The sequence below is a fragment of the Melitaea cinxia genome, chromosome 5 (assembly GCF_905220565.1).
Source record: "Melitaea cinxia chromosome 5, ilMelCinx1.1, whole genome shotgun sequence".
NCBI classification, from domain to species: Eukaryota; Metazoa; Arthropoda; class Insecta; order Lepidoptera; family Nymphalidae; genus Melitaea; species Melitaea cinxia.
Window position 1 is genome coordinate 7,765,229 of NC_059398.1, and position 15,160 is coordinate 7,780,388.

Below are 15,160 nucleotides of genomic sequence, written 5' to 3' on the forward strand. Positions count from 1 at the left end.
CATTTTTTGTTAAAATAACATCCTATTTTATTCGTATTTTAATTTAGTAATGCAACATTCAAAATTAATGTTGTTGAAAAGAAATGTATAATATTCCTATAAACGAAATTTAAAACAAAAAGAAAAAAACAGTATTCTTAGTTATTTATTACTTTTTGTATTATGACTAGTATCTTATGTTTGTTTTGTAATTATATTTACTTAACCATGCAAATTTGACTGAGGTTCAAGTTATTATAAAATTTTGCTAATAAGTCAAAAGATTTTAAAATATATTTATTTTTTAGTATTCAGCTGATCATCAAGAATGTAACGATGACGTTAATGCCGAACTTGAATTGTATGCAGACAATTTTCAATTGCAAGCAGATGATGCCCTGGTTCCATTAAGACAGTTACCGGTTCCTATATTTGCATTAGAAACTTTACCCACAATACTCACCATTATGGCTTGTAGTGTGCTCTTGATTGACGCAAATGATGAAAATGAAGTATTTGATATGGTAAAATTTATATTCTTTTTTATGTAGTAATAAATAATAATTAATGTTTGTTATTTATATGACCACTATATCTTGTATGGATAGACATGGCTAGATTTTTCATTAAAAAAAGCTCTCTCAACACTAATTTTTGAGAATGAATATGAAATAGTAATATAGTAATTCTTAAAGTTGTAGTAATGCTAACTCAGATTTCATCCTGAAATTTTATTAAAACAACTTTTATGTTCAAAAATAAAAAAAAAAAAATACGCAAATGTGTATTTCTTAATACTGTTTTTTACAATTATTTTAAAATGTACCATTGTTTTTATATTTATATAGACAACAAAATTTTATTTTTACAGAATATATTAAATACAAGCTTGTGTCTTGTTAAAAGTCTTATCGATTTACTACTGGTGAGTGTTAGTGAAGATTTTTGGGTACAAGAGCATAAATCTAAAATACATCGAGACATTGCCCATAAATCTTGTATGGCTATGCGCATGCTGGGTGACTTGATGACGAAGTTCAAGTAAGATTTTCAATGTTACAGTAAAAGTACCTCATTTACATCCATTGTAAGTTTTGATGATGTGTTGGCTTTGCGGTCATAGCCGTGGTTGGTATATAATATCTTCGTTAACGAAAAACATTATTATGGATTTATGGGTATTTAATATACTATAAGCTTTGGTACTGTTGTGTTATAAGTATTTCCAAAGCCAAGAGTGTGTGGTATTTATTTATTTAAGAGTGTATGCTACCTCAAATTGCTTATTTTCCACTCGGAAGGATGTCCATATCTTCCAAACTCCTGAATATTTAAGTTTGAAATTAATGTATGGTAAAGTTCAGGACATAAACTATCTTTCATTTATTTCGAAAACACGATTCCATAAAATTTTCTCGATACAAAAAAATCGCAAATTTACCTCTATTTTTGTATTAACACCTTAATATCTCAGTAAATATAGAAGTTATGGACTTGAGATTAAGCATGGTAATTGAAATAAGTATGAAGAACATTTTATATGTTGCGTTTTAAAAAAAATAACTATTGGTAATGTTTGTGGGGAGAAAATACATATAATTCGCGCGATGAACAACCAAGCGCTCTCAATTCTCATGTGTGTTAGTACGGGTGAAATCTGAATTCGAGCTGAGGTAGTGTAGCCCCTAAGTTACAATTTAAATTATGTGTATATTAGGCATTATTGTGCACTATGCTATATAATATGCTATGTAATAATACAGGGCACAATTTTCGGAAAGAGTATAATATACTGGTTTATTATACGCATACTTTCACTTTCTTTTAATTGATGTCACTTGGTAAAGTTGAAGTCTTTGTCAATGCTACTGACTGTCTGTCTATTCAGTTTTTTCTCAGAGTTTTATAAAGGTAATTTTTATTTTAGATCCTCATATGACAAAGATTCTGAACGTACGCATCACAGAGTCGCTTGGCTTCGTTTAGTTTCATGCGCCGAAAGACTTCTGAATTGGACAAAGGAATCATCCTTGGCACCTTCTTCACTAGTAGTCGCAATCCAAGCTGCTCTCATCGATCCCGCTTTGGAACTTTTTTATCCAGAAACTGCCGAAAAATTGGCTGCCATTCTATTTGTACATACATATTTGTTTTTTTTTTTGTTCAAATTACACTGTTCTCTATTAGAGTATTTGCTAACCGTAATTATAATTTCAGAATTCGAAGTTATTGGTAGATCAAGAGTACAAGAGCAAATATAGAGAACTTAATAAACTGTACGTCAGCATGGATCACGCCGTCGAATTCATGAGGATAATCCAATCTAATCGGATATCAAAAAATATTCTAACTTGTATTAAAAATTCTTTACCGATTTTACACTTGAACGTCGGTGAAAATTATTTAAAAGACGTAGCAGGAATTTTGTTAAAAAAGTCTAAAGACCTTGATTTTGACGAGAGTGATTGGTCGATAGCTCGAAGTATCGCTTTAACTTTAATGGCACATAGCATAGAATGGGTGCAGATCAGCTTTTATAAAATGTTAAATGAAATGGTGAAATCCATTTTGATGGGCGATGACGAATATCAAGCAGAAAATGAAACATGTTTGACTTTAATATGCGATGTCGAAATATTTACTGAAATATGCTGTCACGGATTATCTTCAACACAGGAGGAGGTAAAACAATTATTATATTAGGTACCTATAAACTGCATAATCTTAGACGTTGTTCTGGTCTTATACTCAAAATACACGTATTTATTACAAAATATATTATTGACTCAGATTGTAACAGCCCAGTGCTGGGCCTCTTTCTTCATTTAGGAGAAGAGTCGGAAATTAATCCACCATATTGCTTTACTCGGGTTGGCGGATATATTCCATATTATGAATAATGACCGCTATCAGGTGTCTATGATAACAACCATGACTGACATTAACGTGTTCTCCAAGGCACACAATTGACCCGTTGACCCACAATGACAGCCATTTAGGCCGGAAAGAAATATTTGTACAGATACAAGTATCCGTTCCGACTTAGAATCGAACGTGCGACCGCCAGTATTTATGTGCCTACATGGACGCACCACAATTCAAAAGCGATGTCTTTTTTTCGGTCGGGTCGGCAACGCGTTTCCGATGCGTCTGGTGTTGTAGGCGTCTATAGACTAGGGTAATCGCTTACCATAAGTTAGGCCGCATGCTGCCGACCTAATTGTATAAATAAAAAGTAACACTGGATCAGCCGCGAGAAGTATCCCTTTAGTAAGGGCGAAGGTATCACCGGATGGATATATATTTCGCCACAGACCACTTACGGTATTTGGGTAAAATCTAGAGTACTTAGTTATTCGTAGTTAATAGTTGTCGGAGTCCTTAGTTATTGGCGAGCGAGAGTCGCCTACTCTGAACCGCTTCGTTTGAGAAGCTCCGAGTGAGACCAATTGGCGAGCGAGAGTCGCTCACTGTGAACCGCTTCGTTTAAGAAGCTCCGAGTGAGACCAATTGGCGAGCGAGAGTCGCTCACTGTGAACCGCTTCGTTTAAGAAGCTCCGAGTGAGACCAATTGGCGAGCGAGAGTCGCTCACTGTGAACCGCTTCGTTTAATAAGCTCCGAGTGAGACCAGTAAGCAGTGCGGCGCGTGGTCGGCAGGTGGCGCGCGCCGCCGGGCAGACGCTGGAGCTGGCGCTGCGCGGGCGGCGCGCGCTGGGCGCGGCGCGCTGGACGCGCCTGCTGGCCGCCTGGCTGCCCGCGCTGCCGCTGCTGCACGCGAGCGCCGCGCACGACACGCCGCTGGGTACGGCCGCTGGCCCGGGTGCTCTGTCTCGGTCGAGTGGGACAGGGGTCCACTATTAAAAAACATTCTATCTTAGATAGATAGATAGATAGATACTCTTTATTGTACACAACAACGATCAACACAATAACATATTACAAATAAATAAAAAAACAGTGTACAAAGGCGGTCTTATCGCTAGAGTAGCGATCTCTTCCAGACAACCTTTGGGTATATAGGACACAGCGTAGTGAAAAAGCGGTAGGGAAGTGTACACAAAGAAGTGACAATTAGTGTCACCTAGAACAATATCAACTATCGAGTACATGCACATACATATACAGAACAATACATACATAGATACATACATACAAACATATACATATACACATATATATATACACACACATACACATATATATACATACGCAAAAAAATACTATACCTACATATAATCTTCTAATATATAAAAATTTAGTGTCACAGGGTTTGTTACCAAACTCCTCCGAAACAAAAAAAATGTTTTGTGCATATTTGGTAGGTCCCAGAATAAGTCGTAGGCTATTTATTATGGCAATAAAAAAAATTGTTTTCACCTAGGGGTCTAGGTGAAAATGGTGTCCCATCTGTATAACGTTTGCCGTGTCAGCTAGTACCTAATATGTGTCAAAGACAGCGTTATTCTAACTATCGTCAGACACCATGTGGGCGAACAGTGAGATAATCGATTAACGGAACTACGTCATAAATGCCAAAACCTTCGTTTAAAGATTTTCACAAATTTCTTCTTCACTGTGCGACGCGTCGACGTTTTGTCATCTTGATAGAATTGGCCGATGATGCCAACATCAGGTTGCTGCGCCAAACTATCTGTCTGTTTTCGACATATATAATTTTTCTGTACATGTGGCACCTAACTTCTTCTAAGTGACTGGACATTTGGTTCAAATGTCGTGTGAACATTCCAATTGGCTCATGGATGATTTAAAATCCACACTTGGACCTGATGGCCTGATTGGCGCTGATTTCGGTATGTTAGTAATCAAATTTAGTAGCTGTGATTCCAAGCAACAAAACGTCGGCTGTGTCCTATTTGAAGACTACCAAATAAAATGAATTTGTCCTAGCGCGCTATCATTTTTTCTTCTTAATCTTCTTAAACTTTTAGTTATATTGTATTTAATGTATTGATTTTATTAAAAAATCCAAACTTTTAAACGCATCTTGTCAAACTACTGCTGGTTTTAGGTTGATTTTTTGTATATATCCTACAAGTGGTATGTAGTACATCTGTTTTAATTTTATGCATTTCACTTGTATCCATCCTTTAATTTTTCGTTTGCATGTTCAGGAAAGGCGATCTGCAAATCATTGGAAGAAGAGATAGTGGACTGTATGGGTCTTTCGAAAGCAGAAATGATATTAGGTCTCGTTCGACTGTTGTTCGTAAACTGCGCTCCAGTACAACTGGACGCTGCATATGCCCTCTGTAAACAATTAGGTGAGTGAGTGTCCTATAGTGGTAGATATAAAAGCTATTTCTTTTATTTTCTAATTTAATATTTTAATTTGGTTTTATTATTACGACATTGACACTGACCATAAATAATAAGTAACTTTAAATATATTAGTCTTGAATACATCATTTACCTTTAAATTAAATAATTTACTATTTATTGGAAGTTTGTTGAAATAAAGTGTATATTCCACCAAAAGCCAATTAAGGTAATAGAAATCTATTTCAGTCTTACAAATAAAAAAGTTACATACGCTTCAGCCTGTAATATTCCACTTCTGGGCAGAGACCCCTTTCCCCATGTAGGAGAAGGATCAGAGCTTAATCCACCAGGCTGCTCCAATGCGGGTTGGCGGATATATTCCCTACTATGAGTAACGATCGCTATCAGGTGTACACGGATAACAACCAGGACCGACGGCTTAACGTGCTCTCCGAGGCACGATGGGGAGACCCACAAGGACTGCAACAAACACCCAGACCACGGTAAACACCTGTATGGCCAATACAAATGTTTGTCATGTGCGGGGATCGAACCCGCAACCGCCACAATCCATGCCGCAAAAAAAGTTTCATGTTGAGAAGAAGTTCAGATAGAGATCAAAAGTAACACAAACGTTTTTAAGCTTTCATGGTCACTAGCAACATGTTTTCCTATATAGGAGTTCAAATTTACAATCATAGTTATAAGTATCAGAAACATTTGATATGTATTTTTTTCCAGATGATGAGAAGTATTTACCTCCACGCGAATCCTTGCGTTCCGATGTATTACTGAATGCCCTGAGACGCGTCAAACCACAGGACTTTAACGTTGAACATTGCAGCTCTCCCTCGAAAGATCCTCAGGTTTCTATAAAATTACTATCTTAATATTAATTTCATATTTTATTGTAACGTAATATTTTATAACAAGGTTAAAAAATTTCGTCACACTTGATATAGAATTACCATCACACTATTAAACTGACACACTGCTTTTTGCTTCAGACGACTGGTTTAGTCCAGATAATGGATGTGTTAAAACAAGACTTAGTTCTAAACGAAGATACATTAGAATATACAGCTCAAAGGGTCAGTCAGCCAGCGCTCGAGCCCTCTCTGCGTCGTAGCACGTTGCAACAGTTGGCTGTCTTGATGCGTCAACAGGAAATGCATGAAGCATTCCTACAAAATGATGGACTCAATCTCGTCGTATCTCTTCTCAGGTAAGAGAGACCTAAAGAGTAATATTAATTGTAAATTTTTACATATTATTATGTGTGTACGTAATCACGACTTAGCCTGTAACGTCTCACTGTTGGGCATAGGCCTCTTTCTCCATGTCGGAGAAGGATTTGAGCTGAATCCACTACGCTCTTTCACTGCGGGTTGGCCGATATATTCTCTACTATGAGTAACGATCGCTATAATGTATTTATGATAACAACCGGGACCGATGGCTTAACGTGCTCTTTGAGGTGGGGAAACCCATAAGGATGGACATGTAAACCGATAAGGCATATTTGTACAAATCCATCCATCTCGAGAATGAATCGAACCAGTAAACCGTCGGTGTTTTAGGCAACTCAAACTACAACACGCATCATTATACCAGAGCGATTGTTGTGTACGTAATAATAATAATTAATGGAGAAAGTAGTATAGTATTCGTAGTAACGTTGGAACGTTGGGATAGAGCACTGGTCCTAATAATCTCATGACAAAGGTTTGTGAAGGTCATACGTGCTTGTTGTAATCTAGGTATTTGTGTTTAAATTGTGTCACTTTCTTGACCCCAAATATACCTTTTTCCTTTCAATTCACTTTCACAATTTCCTTTAATTTCACCTTCATCCTTCAAGAAGCCGTTGAGTGTAAAGCGTTACTTTTTATTTTATTTATTGTACTTATTATAATGTAAGGGTTGTAGAAAGTAATCGATAGACACATAAAACTACTAGCTTCTGCCTGCGACTTCATGCGCGTGGAATAGGATCTTTTATGTTATACATAATTTTTGCATAACTTTTACTGTTTACGTAGGGCACGCAGCGGAAGCTCTCAAAAGAAAAAGAAAACCGATTTTAAAACATTCATCATTGGTGTTCCGCTCCTATTGGTCTTAGCGTTATGACATATACAAATTAAATAACATATAAATAAAAATAACATAAAATAATAACATATAATATAAAAATGATTAAAACATTTAGCCTTATAGCCTTCCTCGATAAATGGGCTATCTAACACTGAAATAATTTTTCAAATCGGACCAGTAGTTGCTAAGATTAGCGCGTTCAAACAAACATACAAACTCTTCAGCTCTATAATATTAGTGTAGATAGATTATTAATATTCCAATTATTATCATAGTAATACTTTTTTCTGTAGTATGTTTTAAATAATTAATTTTTGTTTTATTCTAGATTGTCTTTAATGGTAGATGACTACCTAGTGTTTCCCGAATGTGCGATTAGTTGCGTATCAGTCCTGAACAGTGTTTGTTTTGTGAGCAGACACACCTTAGCAAAAATACCAGATCTACCCTTACTCTTAATCAGAGGTAAGTAAAGTAGTAAGTACTTTACCTTTTTTTAACAGTAAGATTTCGATATACTCGTAATTTTAATAAGCTTACAAAAAAGAAAAAAATCGTCATAGTTAACACGACACTATCACTAAGAGTCCGCAGTATGCACTTAACCTTTTTTTACCGTTTGTTTCAAACATTTTTTAAACTGTTAAGAACAGGTAGATTTTGAAATTTTAGTAGCTTGTATTACCGAAATACTTAATTTTATATTCTATTGTAATTTATTCTAATTTCTATAACAATTATTTGTACACTTCCTAACCGTTTTTCTATGCCCTGTCCTATACCCAAAAGCTGCCTGGAACAAATCGCTTTTTTAGCGATAAGACCGCCTTTGTACATATTCCTCTAATTGTACTACTTTTGTTTGTATTTTTTAATGGTATGTAATAAAGAATATTATTTTTTTTTATTGTTGTAACAGCTACAGCAAATAATAGTAAAAAAATAGAGCTTTACAACAATTTTTTTACAAAAAAACATTTCCTTTACCCAAAGGTTGCCTGGAAGAGATCGCTCATTAGCGATAAGGCCGCCTTTTGTACTTATCTCCTGTTTTTAATTTTTTTTGTAATTTTGCTCACTCTTGGTGTACAATAAAGAGTTATTACTATTATTTTTATTAATTTGTTATATCGCTTAATTTAATAAATTATTTTGTAACGTAAGGGTTACCATTTCTCGCTTTTGGCCTGATTTAAATAGTTGTAATGATTGTATAATTAAAAGTTCGGGAACTTAATTAAATAGTACAAAAGGAGTGTTTTAGACCACACAACTAAAGTCTCAACTTCTCTTTTCTCTTCTCCCTCTCAAACTAACTTCCGTTCGCCCCGCCCGATCACACGTTTCGTAACGCTCTCGTCACGCATTCACCAGCATACTCCCCAAGTCAAGCGTGCGTAAAGAAGATTGACTTCAATAATAAAATACAACGGCGCAGTGATCCTGGTGTTCCCGGCGAACGAGAGCGGCGCGCTGCAGTGCGCGCAGGTGCTGGCGCTGGCGGCGTGGGCGGGCTTCGTGCTGCAGGAGCGGGGCCGGCCCGCGCTGCCGCGCCACGTGGCCGCCCGCAGCGCGCTGCCCTTCCGCGCGCACTGCTACTGGGCCGCCAGCCCGCACGCGCGCCACTCGCCCGTCGGTGAGTCTCGCGCGAGGCGAGAGGAGCGACTGGTGCTCGACAGAATTGTGTGCTAAATTTATAGTTACCGTTTACTGAGCAACGAAATTGTGAATTACCTTTTTCGGTTTACGAAAATGAAGTCACGGACAAAATTATTAAAAGTGATACATTTAAATTTTGTACCAGATAAAAATTTGATAGTTTGCAATCGGTAGGTCACAATATAATGGTATGTTTCGTTTTACCTCAGCGTAAACGTCTGATCCACAGTACTTATCTGTCAGTCAGTCAGTTCAGCCTATTGCAATCCACAGCTGGACATAGGCCTTCCCAAGTTAGTGCATGACATCGCGGTTTTCCGGAATCTTCATCCAAGCTACACCGACAATAAAAATACTCATAAAAAAATAATTAATAGATGATCACATATAAGTCTTTCAGTCCAATTTAAAAACTCTTAAAAAAACTTCATTTCGTGTATAATTTCAAGTAATGTCTGCGAAGTTAAACGAAGTTTAGTTCTTAAGTTTTAAAGGCTGTTCTTTAATAAATTAGGTTTCTACCAATAAGTTATTCCTGTAAATTTCACGTAACTGGAACTTCACTCACAGTATTTGCATACATACCTCTCGTATGTTCAGAGTGGTTGATGTCGGAGGAGGCGTGGCGCAGCGCAGTCACCGTGCGCTGGTGGTGGGCGGCGCGCTCCACGCCCCTACCCTCCCCGCGCGCGCTGGACGCCCTGCACGCTGCGTGTATTCCACACGCCTGCGCGCGACTATTGCGTGCGTTGGAGAACGCGACCGCGCATGCGCAGGTCACTGACGCGCTCGACCTGCTGCTGAGGTAAGGCTGACCGAGAACGATTGTTGGATTATCTGTGGCTCTTGTGAATTGTCAATTAAATACTTAGCCAAAAATTTATTATTTGAAAATATATATATATTTTTAAATATGACATGGTGCTTCCTTCATTCTTTATTCAACGAAATTCATCTATTGTTAAAACATCTCATCATCTAGTCTCACAAATATTTTTCAAATTCAATAAGGGAAATCTTTCTAGCCCGTTAGCAGTAGCGTTGCGGGAGGGGTGCCGGGATGATGGACCATGGCCCCGGGCGGCACACGAAAGGGGGTGGCAAAATCACCGGGATTTTTTCAATTTTGAAAAAAAAAATTGTTTCGAATCGCTTCCGCAGTGTAACACATAAAACAAAGTTTGTGTGTACTTATGTACGCATGTAAGAGGTTATACTTCATTGGCTAACTAACTTCACGTTGCTAACTTCTTCTTCTTTGACTAGCTAGCTTCAGGGTGTCATAGATATTTGTTATTTATTTATTATCTCTATAGTAACCTAATTTTGCAGTATTATTTATTCTTACCTCTTACAGTGATGTCACAATATACGTCGAATTTCGGAAGAACATAGAAAGTGTTGGGTGCGTCTTCTCAATAACTCTTATTCAAATAAAATTTTTTCGTGTACTTTCCGTTAGCTAATAAAGGCGTAAAAACAAACTCAATAAATTAATGAAAATTTTGTACGTTTGCTCAGACAGTCAGATAGTAGTGTACATACATACATATAATCACGCCTCTTTCCCGTAGGGGTAGGCAGAGACCACTTCTTTCCACTTGCTACGATCCTTATATACTTCTTTCGCTTCGTCCAGTTTCATTATTCCCTTCATACATGCTCTTCAGTTTAGGGTACTCTTGACCTGGCCTTTTTTCAAGACGTTCCTTATTTGGTCTCGGAACGTCCGCCTAGGACTACCCCTTCATACCCTTCCATTCACACTCGCCTTATACACTTTTTTCGTCAAATGTTCTTCACGCATTCTCTCGACATGGCCAAACCATCTGAGCATACCTTTCTCAATTTTTGTCACTACATCTTCTTTCAGACCACAACGTTTCCTTATCTCACTATTCCTTTTCCTGTCACTCAGTTTAACTCCTATCATACTTCTTAACGCTCTCATCTCAACTGCATTTATTCTGCTTTCGTGTTTCTTCTGCCATACCCAACTTTCACTTCCGCACACGAGTGTCGGAACCAACACTCCCTCATGCACAGCCAAACGAGCCTTTTTAGACACCTTCCGACTTCTCATAAAGGAGTGCAAAGCTCCATTCACCCTGTTTCCTGCATTCACTCTTCTTTCAATATCACTCTCACACTTTTCATCTCTTGTATTTAATTTATTTTTATTCATGCGTTCCCACGAAATAGCGAGGGAAAGATTTGTCTACCCCAGCAGAGCCCCGCATGCCAGGGTAAGGTTGGCCTAATTCTGGGTCGCCCGGTCCCAGGGCAGTGTGGCACGCTAACGACTAGGCTTGCCCCTAGCCACGCATCCATCCGCGCGGCAGACGTTGGATTGGCGGAGAGGTTAGGAATAGGGAAAGGGAAGGATAGGTGGTGTGAAAAGGAAGATTGGCAAGTTAGTGTGGGGAATAGGAACTGTATGATATTACTGCCCAGAGGGTAAGGGATAGGACAGTAATAGCTAGGGAAGCCGAGGTCGCATACTATACAACAACTACCGGACAGGTAATTGGGATAAGTATCCCATGACTATATAGTAGTGTAGTCATATATTTTTTTCGTTTGTAACGATATTGTGAGCTAACAAGAAGACGTCCCCCGTGGACAGCTACGCGCAGCTGATCCCGGCGGCCGGCGCGCAGGAGATGGCGGGCCTGCCGTGGCAGCACGCGCGCCGCTTCCTGGGCGCGCCGCCCGCCTCTGCGCGCGACACCGCGCTGCTCGCCGCTCTGCTGAACTTCATCGTCGCCTACATGGACAACATGCCGAAAGAAGGTGACATAACTACTCATTTATATAATACTACTTATATATATGTAGGGTCAGGAGCCGACATTATATAAAAAAACTCAGATTACTTTGCACTAATTTATTAATAAATCAATTGTAAGTATAATCAACTTTTCCAATACTAAATTATAATAAATACGGCCGTTGGTACAACGTGTGCACCGGGCGACGGTCGACAGGCGAATGCCCCCTCGACTGGCAAACAGCCTTTTATACTATTTCCTAGTTGGCGTGAGCGTCGACTCATGCCCGATCACACGTTGTTTACAAAATATGACGGTGGCGCCGTCACGGCCATACTGACGTGCGTTTGTCCTCGAACGCGTCTTCATCACAAATCAATTAGGTATCTGAGAACAAAGAAAACGAACTGTTCGGTCATCCTGCCGATTATCAAGAATTGTTTTAACTTATTTTCTGTCAACAAAATCGTTAAGTCAAATCTAAGATGTCTGGTCCGGTTTACATTAACCCTTCAGAGTAAGCTGGACCGGTCAACAGACCCTGCAGCAACATCATCCCTTCAGTATCCACTGGCCCGGATTGTGCTAGACCGGACATTGATCCCTATAGCCAGCTAGACTGGATATCGATCCCTATAGCAGGCTAGACTAGATCAATTCCCTGTAGCTTTTAATGCTAGACTAGGTGTACATCCCTTTAGCTGGTGGTGCTAGCCTAGATATACACCCCTTTAGCAGAGTCATTGGACTGGTTAAACCCTACAATGACTTACACATTTTTTTTATCCTCTTTTCTTTACACTTATTTTTTTCTTATTATTTTTTTTTTACAAATTAGCTATTCTTAATTCTTATCTCTTAATGAATTTACTTAATCTCTATGATGAATTTCAGCATTGGTTACAACAATAGCAGAATGTACGTCTGGCAATGAACTATTTTCAGAGGTAGTGCGAGACCTCCCAAAGTTTGCGTAACTACTATTACTAACAACAGACAGGGTATCGCTACTTAATGAGTTGACGTTATCAGTATGACGATTAGTTTCATGAACAAGATCATCTTCCTCACACGCCGTCACGCCATCATCGTTGTCGAAATTCTCGGAAACTTCTAACAGACCTAATGGACCACGAGGAACTTCTCGCAAATTTTCGTGTGCATATTTGTATATCCGGTTTGAACCATTAATGTGTTTCAACTCGTACCGATCATTTTCGAGAACTGCAGTGATCTTGAAAGGACCTTTATATTTCCGGTCTAACTTTGTTTGATGTCGTTCCTGACTTTTAACAAAAACAAAGTCACCGACAGAAAAAAGTTTTACCTGTGCTTTTCCCCGGTTGAAACGTAGGGTGTCAATTTCAGCTGCCTTTTTTATATTATCGGAAGCATTTGAGCGCACTGCTTCAAGATCTAATCTAGTTGGATCGTTGGAATATGAAGATATTCTGGCTATTTCTAGCGAACTCCCTTGTATGCCGAACATCAATTCTATTGGAGTAAACCCTGTCACTCTAGAACGCGTACTATTCAAGGCAAGCTGTATATCGCCAAGCTGCTCCTGCCAGGACTGATCGGAACTACACTCAGCAATGGTAAGTAGACTCTTTAACGTGCGCATCACGCGCTCTACCTGACCATTGGCTCTACTAGACCCAGTAGCGATCAGGTGCAATTCAATATTGTTGCTTTCGCAAAATTCTTTAAAATCCGAATTGTCATATGAACGTCCGCGATCAGCGATTATACTTTTTGGAGCGCCAAACAAATGTACAGATTCTTTGACAGCTTTAATAGCATTAGCAGAGTTCAACGCCGTTGTATGTTTTAGCAGAACAAATTTTGTAAAAGCATCGACAATGACAGAACAGTATTCCTTACGATAGCTTTTACCACTCAATTTGCCCGTCAGATCGAGATGTAACGTGTGCCAGGGTACCGCTGGTTTAGGAATAGAATGCAGTCGCACCTGCTGAGAACCTGAAGGGCCCTTTGATGATTTGCAGATCACGCAGGAGTCTACAAATTTCTTTACGTTTCGAGACATATTTTGGAACCAATAAAGCTCGTACATCTTATCGAGAGTTTTTTCATAACCCAAATGTTTTATTTCAGAATGCACGTGACTTATGAGTGATCAGATCAACGAATGTGGCAATATAGGTAACCATTTCGTAGTTTTGTTGCGCTCTATCTTACGATACAATATGCCTTGCCTAATATCATACGTGCGCAATATTTCAGAAGGTAATTCATTCGACCGTATTTTATTGATTATATTGGAGATTTCACTATCCCGCTGTTGTTCTACAGACAGCCACCCCTTTTCGAGCTCTGAGAAATTAACCATCTTGGATTTTGACTGCAGGTCTTGATTATCCAGGGGAGAATTACGGGACAAAAAATCAGCGTGGGCCATGTTTTTGCCCTCTTTGTAAACTATATCGAAATCGTACGATTGCAATATTGCCCACCATCGATGCACTCTGGGGGTTAAGTCTTTTTTTGAGTGCGAGGACTTTAACGCGTTACAGTCTGTGTAGACTGTAAACTTTCGGCCATAAAGGTAGTGACGGAAATGTTCTATCGACTTAACAACCGCTAACGTCTCCAGTTCGTAGGAGTGATAGCGACTCTCCGCATCACTCGTTTTGCGACTAAAGTAAGCGACTACATGTGGTAAACCGTCATATTTTTGGATCAAGACAGCACCATAACCGTCACTGCTGGCATCGGTATGCAGCTCTATAGGTAGCGATGGGTCGAATATTTTCAGTACTGGTTCTGTCACTAGATATTTAACGATTTCGCCGTGAATTCTATCATGCTCAGCCGTCCAAATGACAGGACCTTTTCCTGATGTTAGTGGGTAAAGAGGTCTCAGCAACTTTGAAAAGTTAGGAATGAACTGTCTGAAATATGTCGCTAATCCTATTAACTGCCTAACTTGCTTAGCATTTTTAGGTTTTGGAGCATCCTGCAGAGCTTGAACTTTGCGAGGATTTGGTTTAAGCTTACCGGCGGAAATGACGTAACCAAGATATTCAATTTCTTTCTTCATAAACTTGCATTTTTTGAAGTTAAATGAAAATCCGGCATTAGACAAGGTGTCCAGTAATTTGTCCAGGCGAGACAGACCCTCATCTGCAGTTTCAGATACAGAGAGAACATCGTCCATATAAACTAATATTCTGTCATCATTAAGGGGTTTTAACGCGGAGTTAATAGCTCTTTGAAAGACCTGTGGTGCGTTTTTTAAACCGAACGGCATGGTCAAATATTCATACTGTCCAGTGGGGGTAACGAAAGCGGTCTTTTCTACTGAGTCTTCATGGACTTTAATTTGGTGAAATCCTGAAGCCATGTCAAT

General features: G+C 38.9%; 1 protein-coding gene across 1 annotated transcript in view; it reads left to right on the forward strand.

Annotated features, from left to right (window-relative positions):
* LOC123653795 overlaps positions 1–15,160 on the forward strand; it is a 59,552-nt gene that overhangs the window by 4,566 nt on the left and 39,826 nt on the right. The window contains exons 7-18 of the mRNA XM_045589776.1: positions 288–503; positions 851–1,020; positions 1,907–2,114; positions 2,197–2,661; positions 3,638–3,782; positions 5,113–5,262; positions 6,002–6,126; positions 6,268–6,485; positions 7,686–7,822; positions 8,796–8,993; positions 9,617–9,821; positions 11,643–11,809. Coding sequence (XP_045445732.1) covers positions 288–503; positions 851–1,020; positions 1,907–2,114; positions 2,197–2,661; positions 3,638–3,782; positions 5,113–5,262; positions 6,002–6,126; positions 6,268–6,485; positions 7,686–7,822; positions 8,796–8,993; positions 9,617–9,821; positions 11,643–11,809 — 2,404 coding nt within the window. The remainder of the gene's footprint in view (positions 1–287; positions 504–850; positions 1,021–1,906; positions 2,115–2,196; positions 2,662–3,637; positions 3,783–5,112; positions 5,263–6,001; positions 6,127–6,267; positions 6,486–7,685; positions 7,823–8,795; positions 8,994–9,616; positions 9,822–11,642; positions 11,810–15,160) is intronic.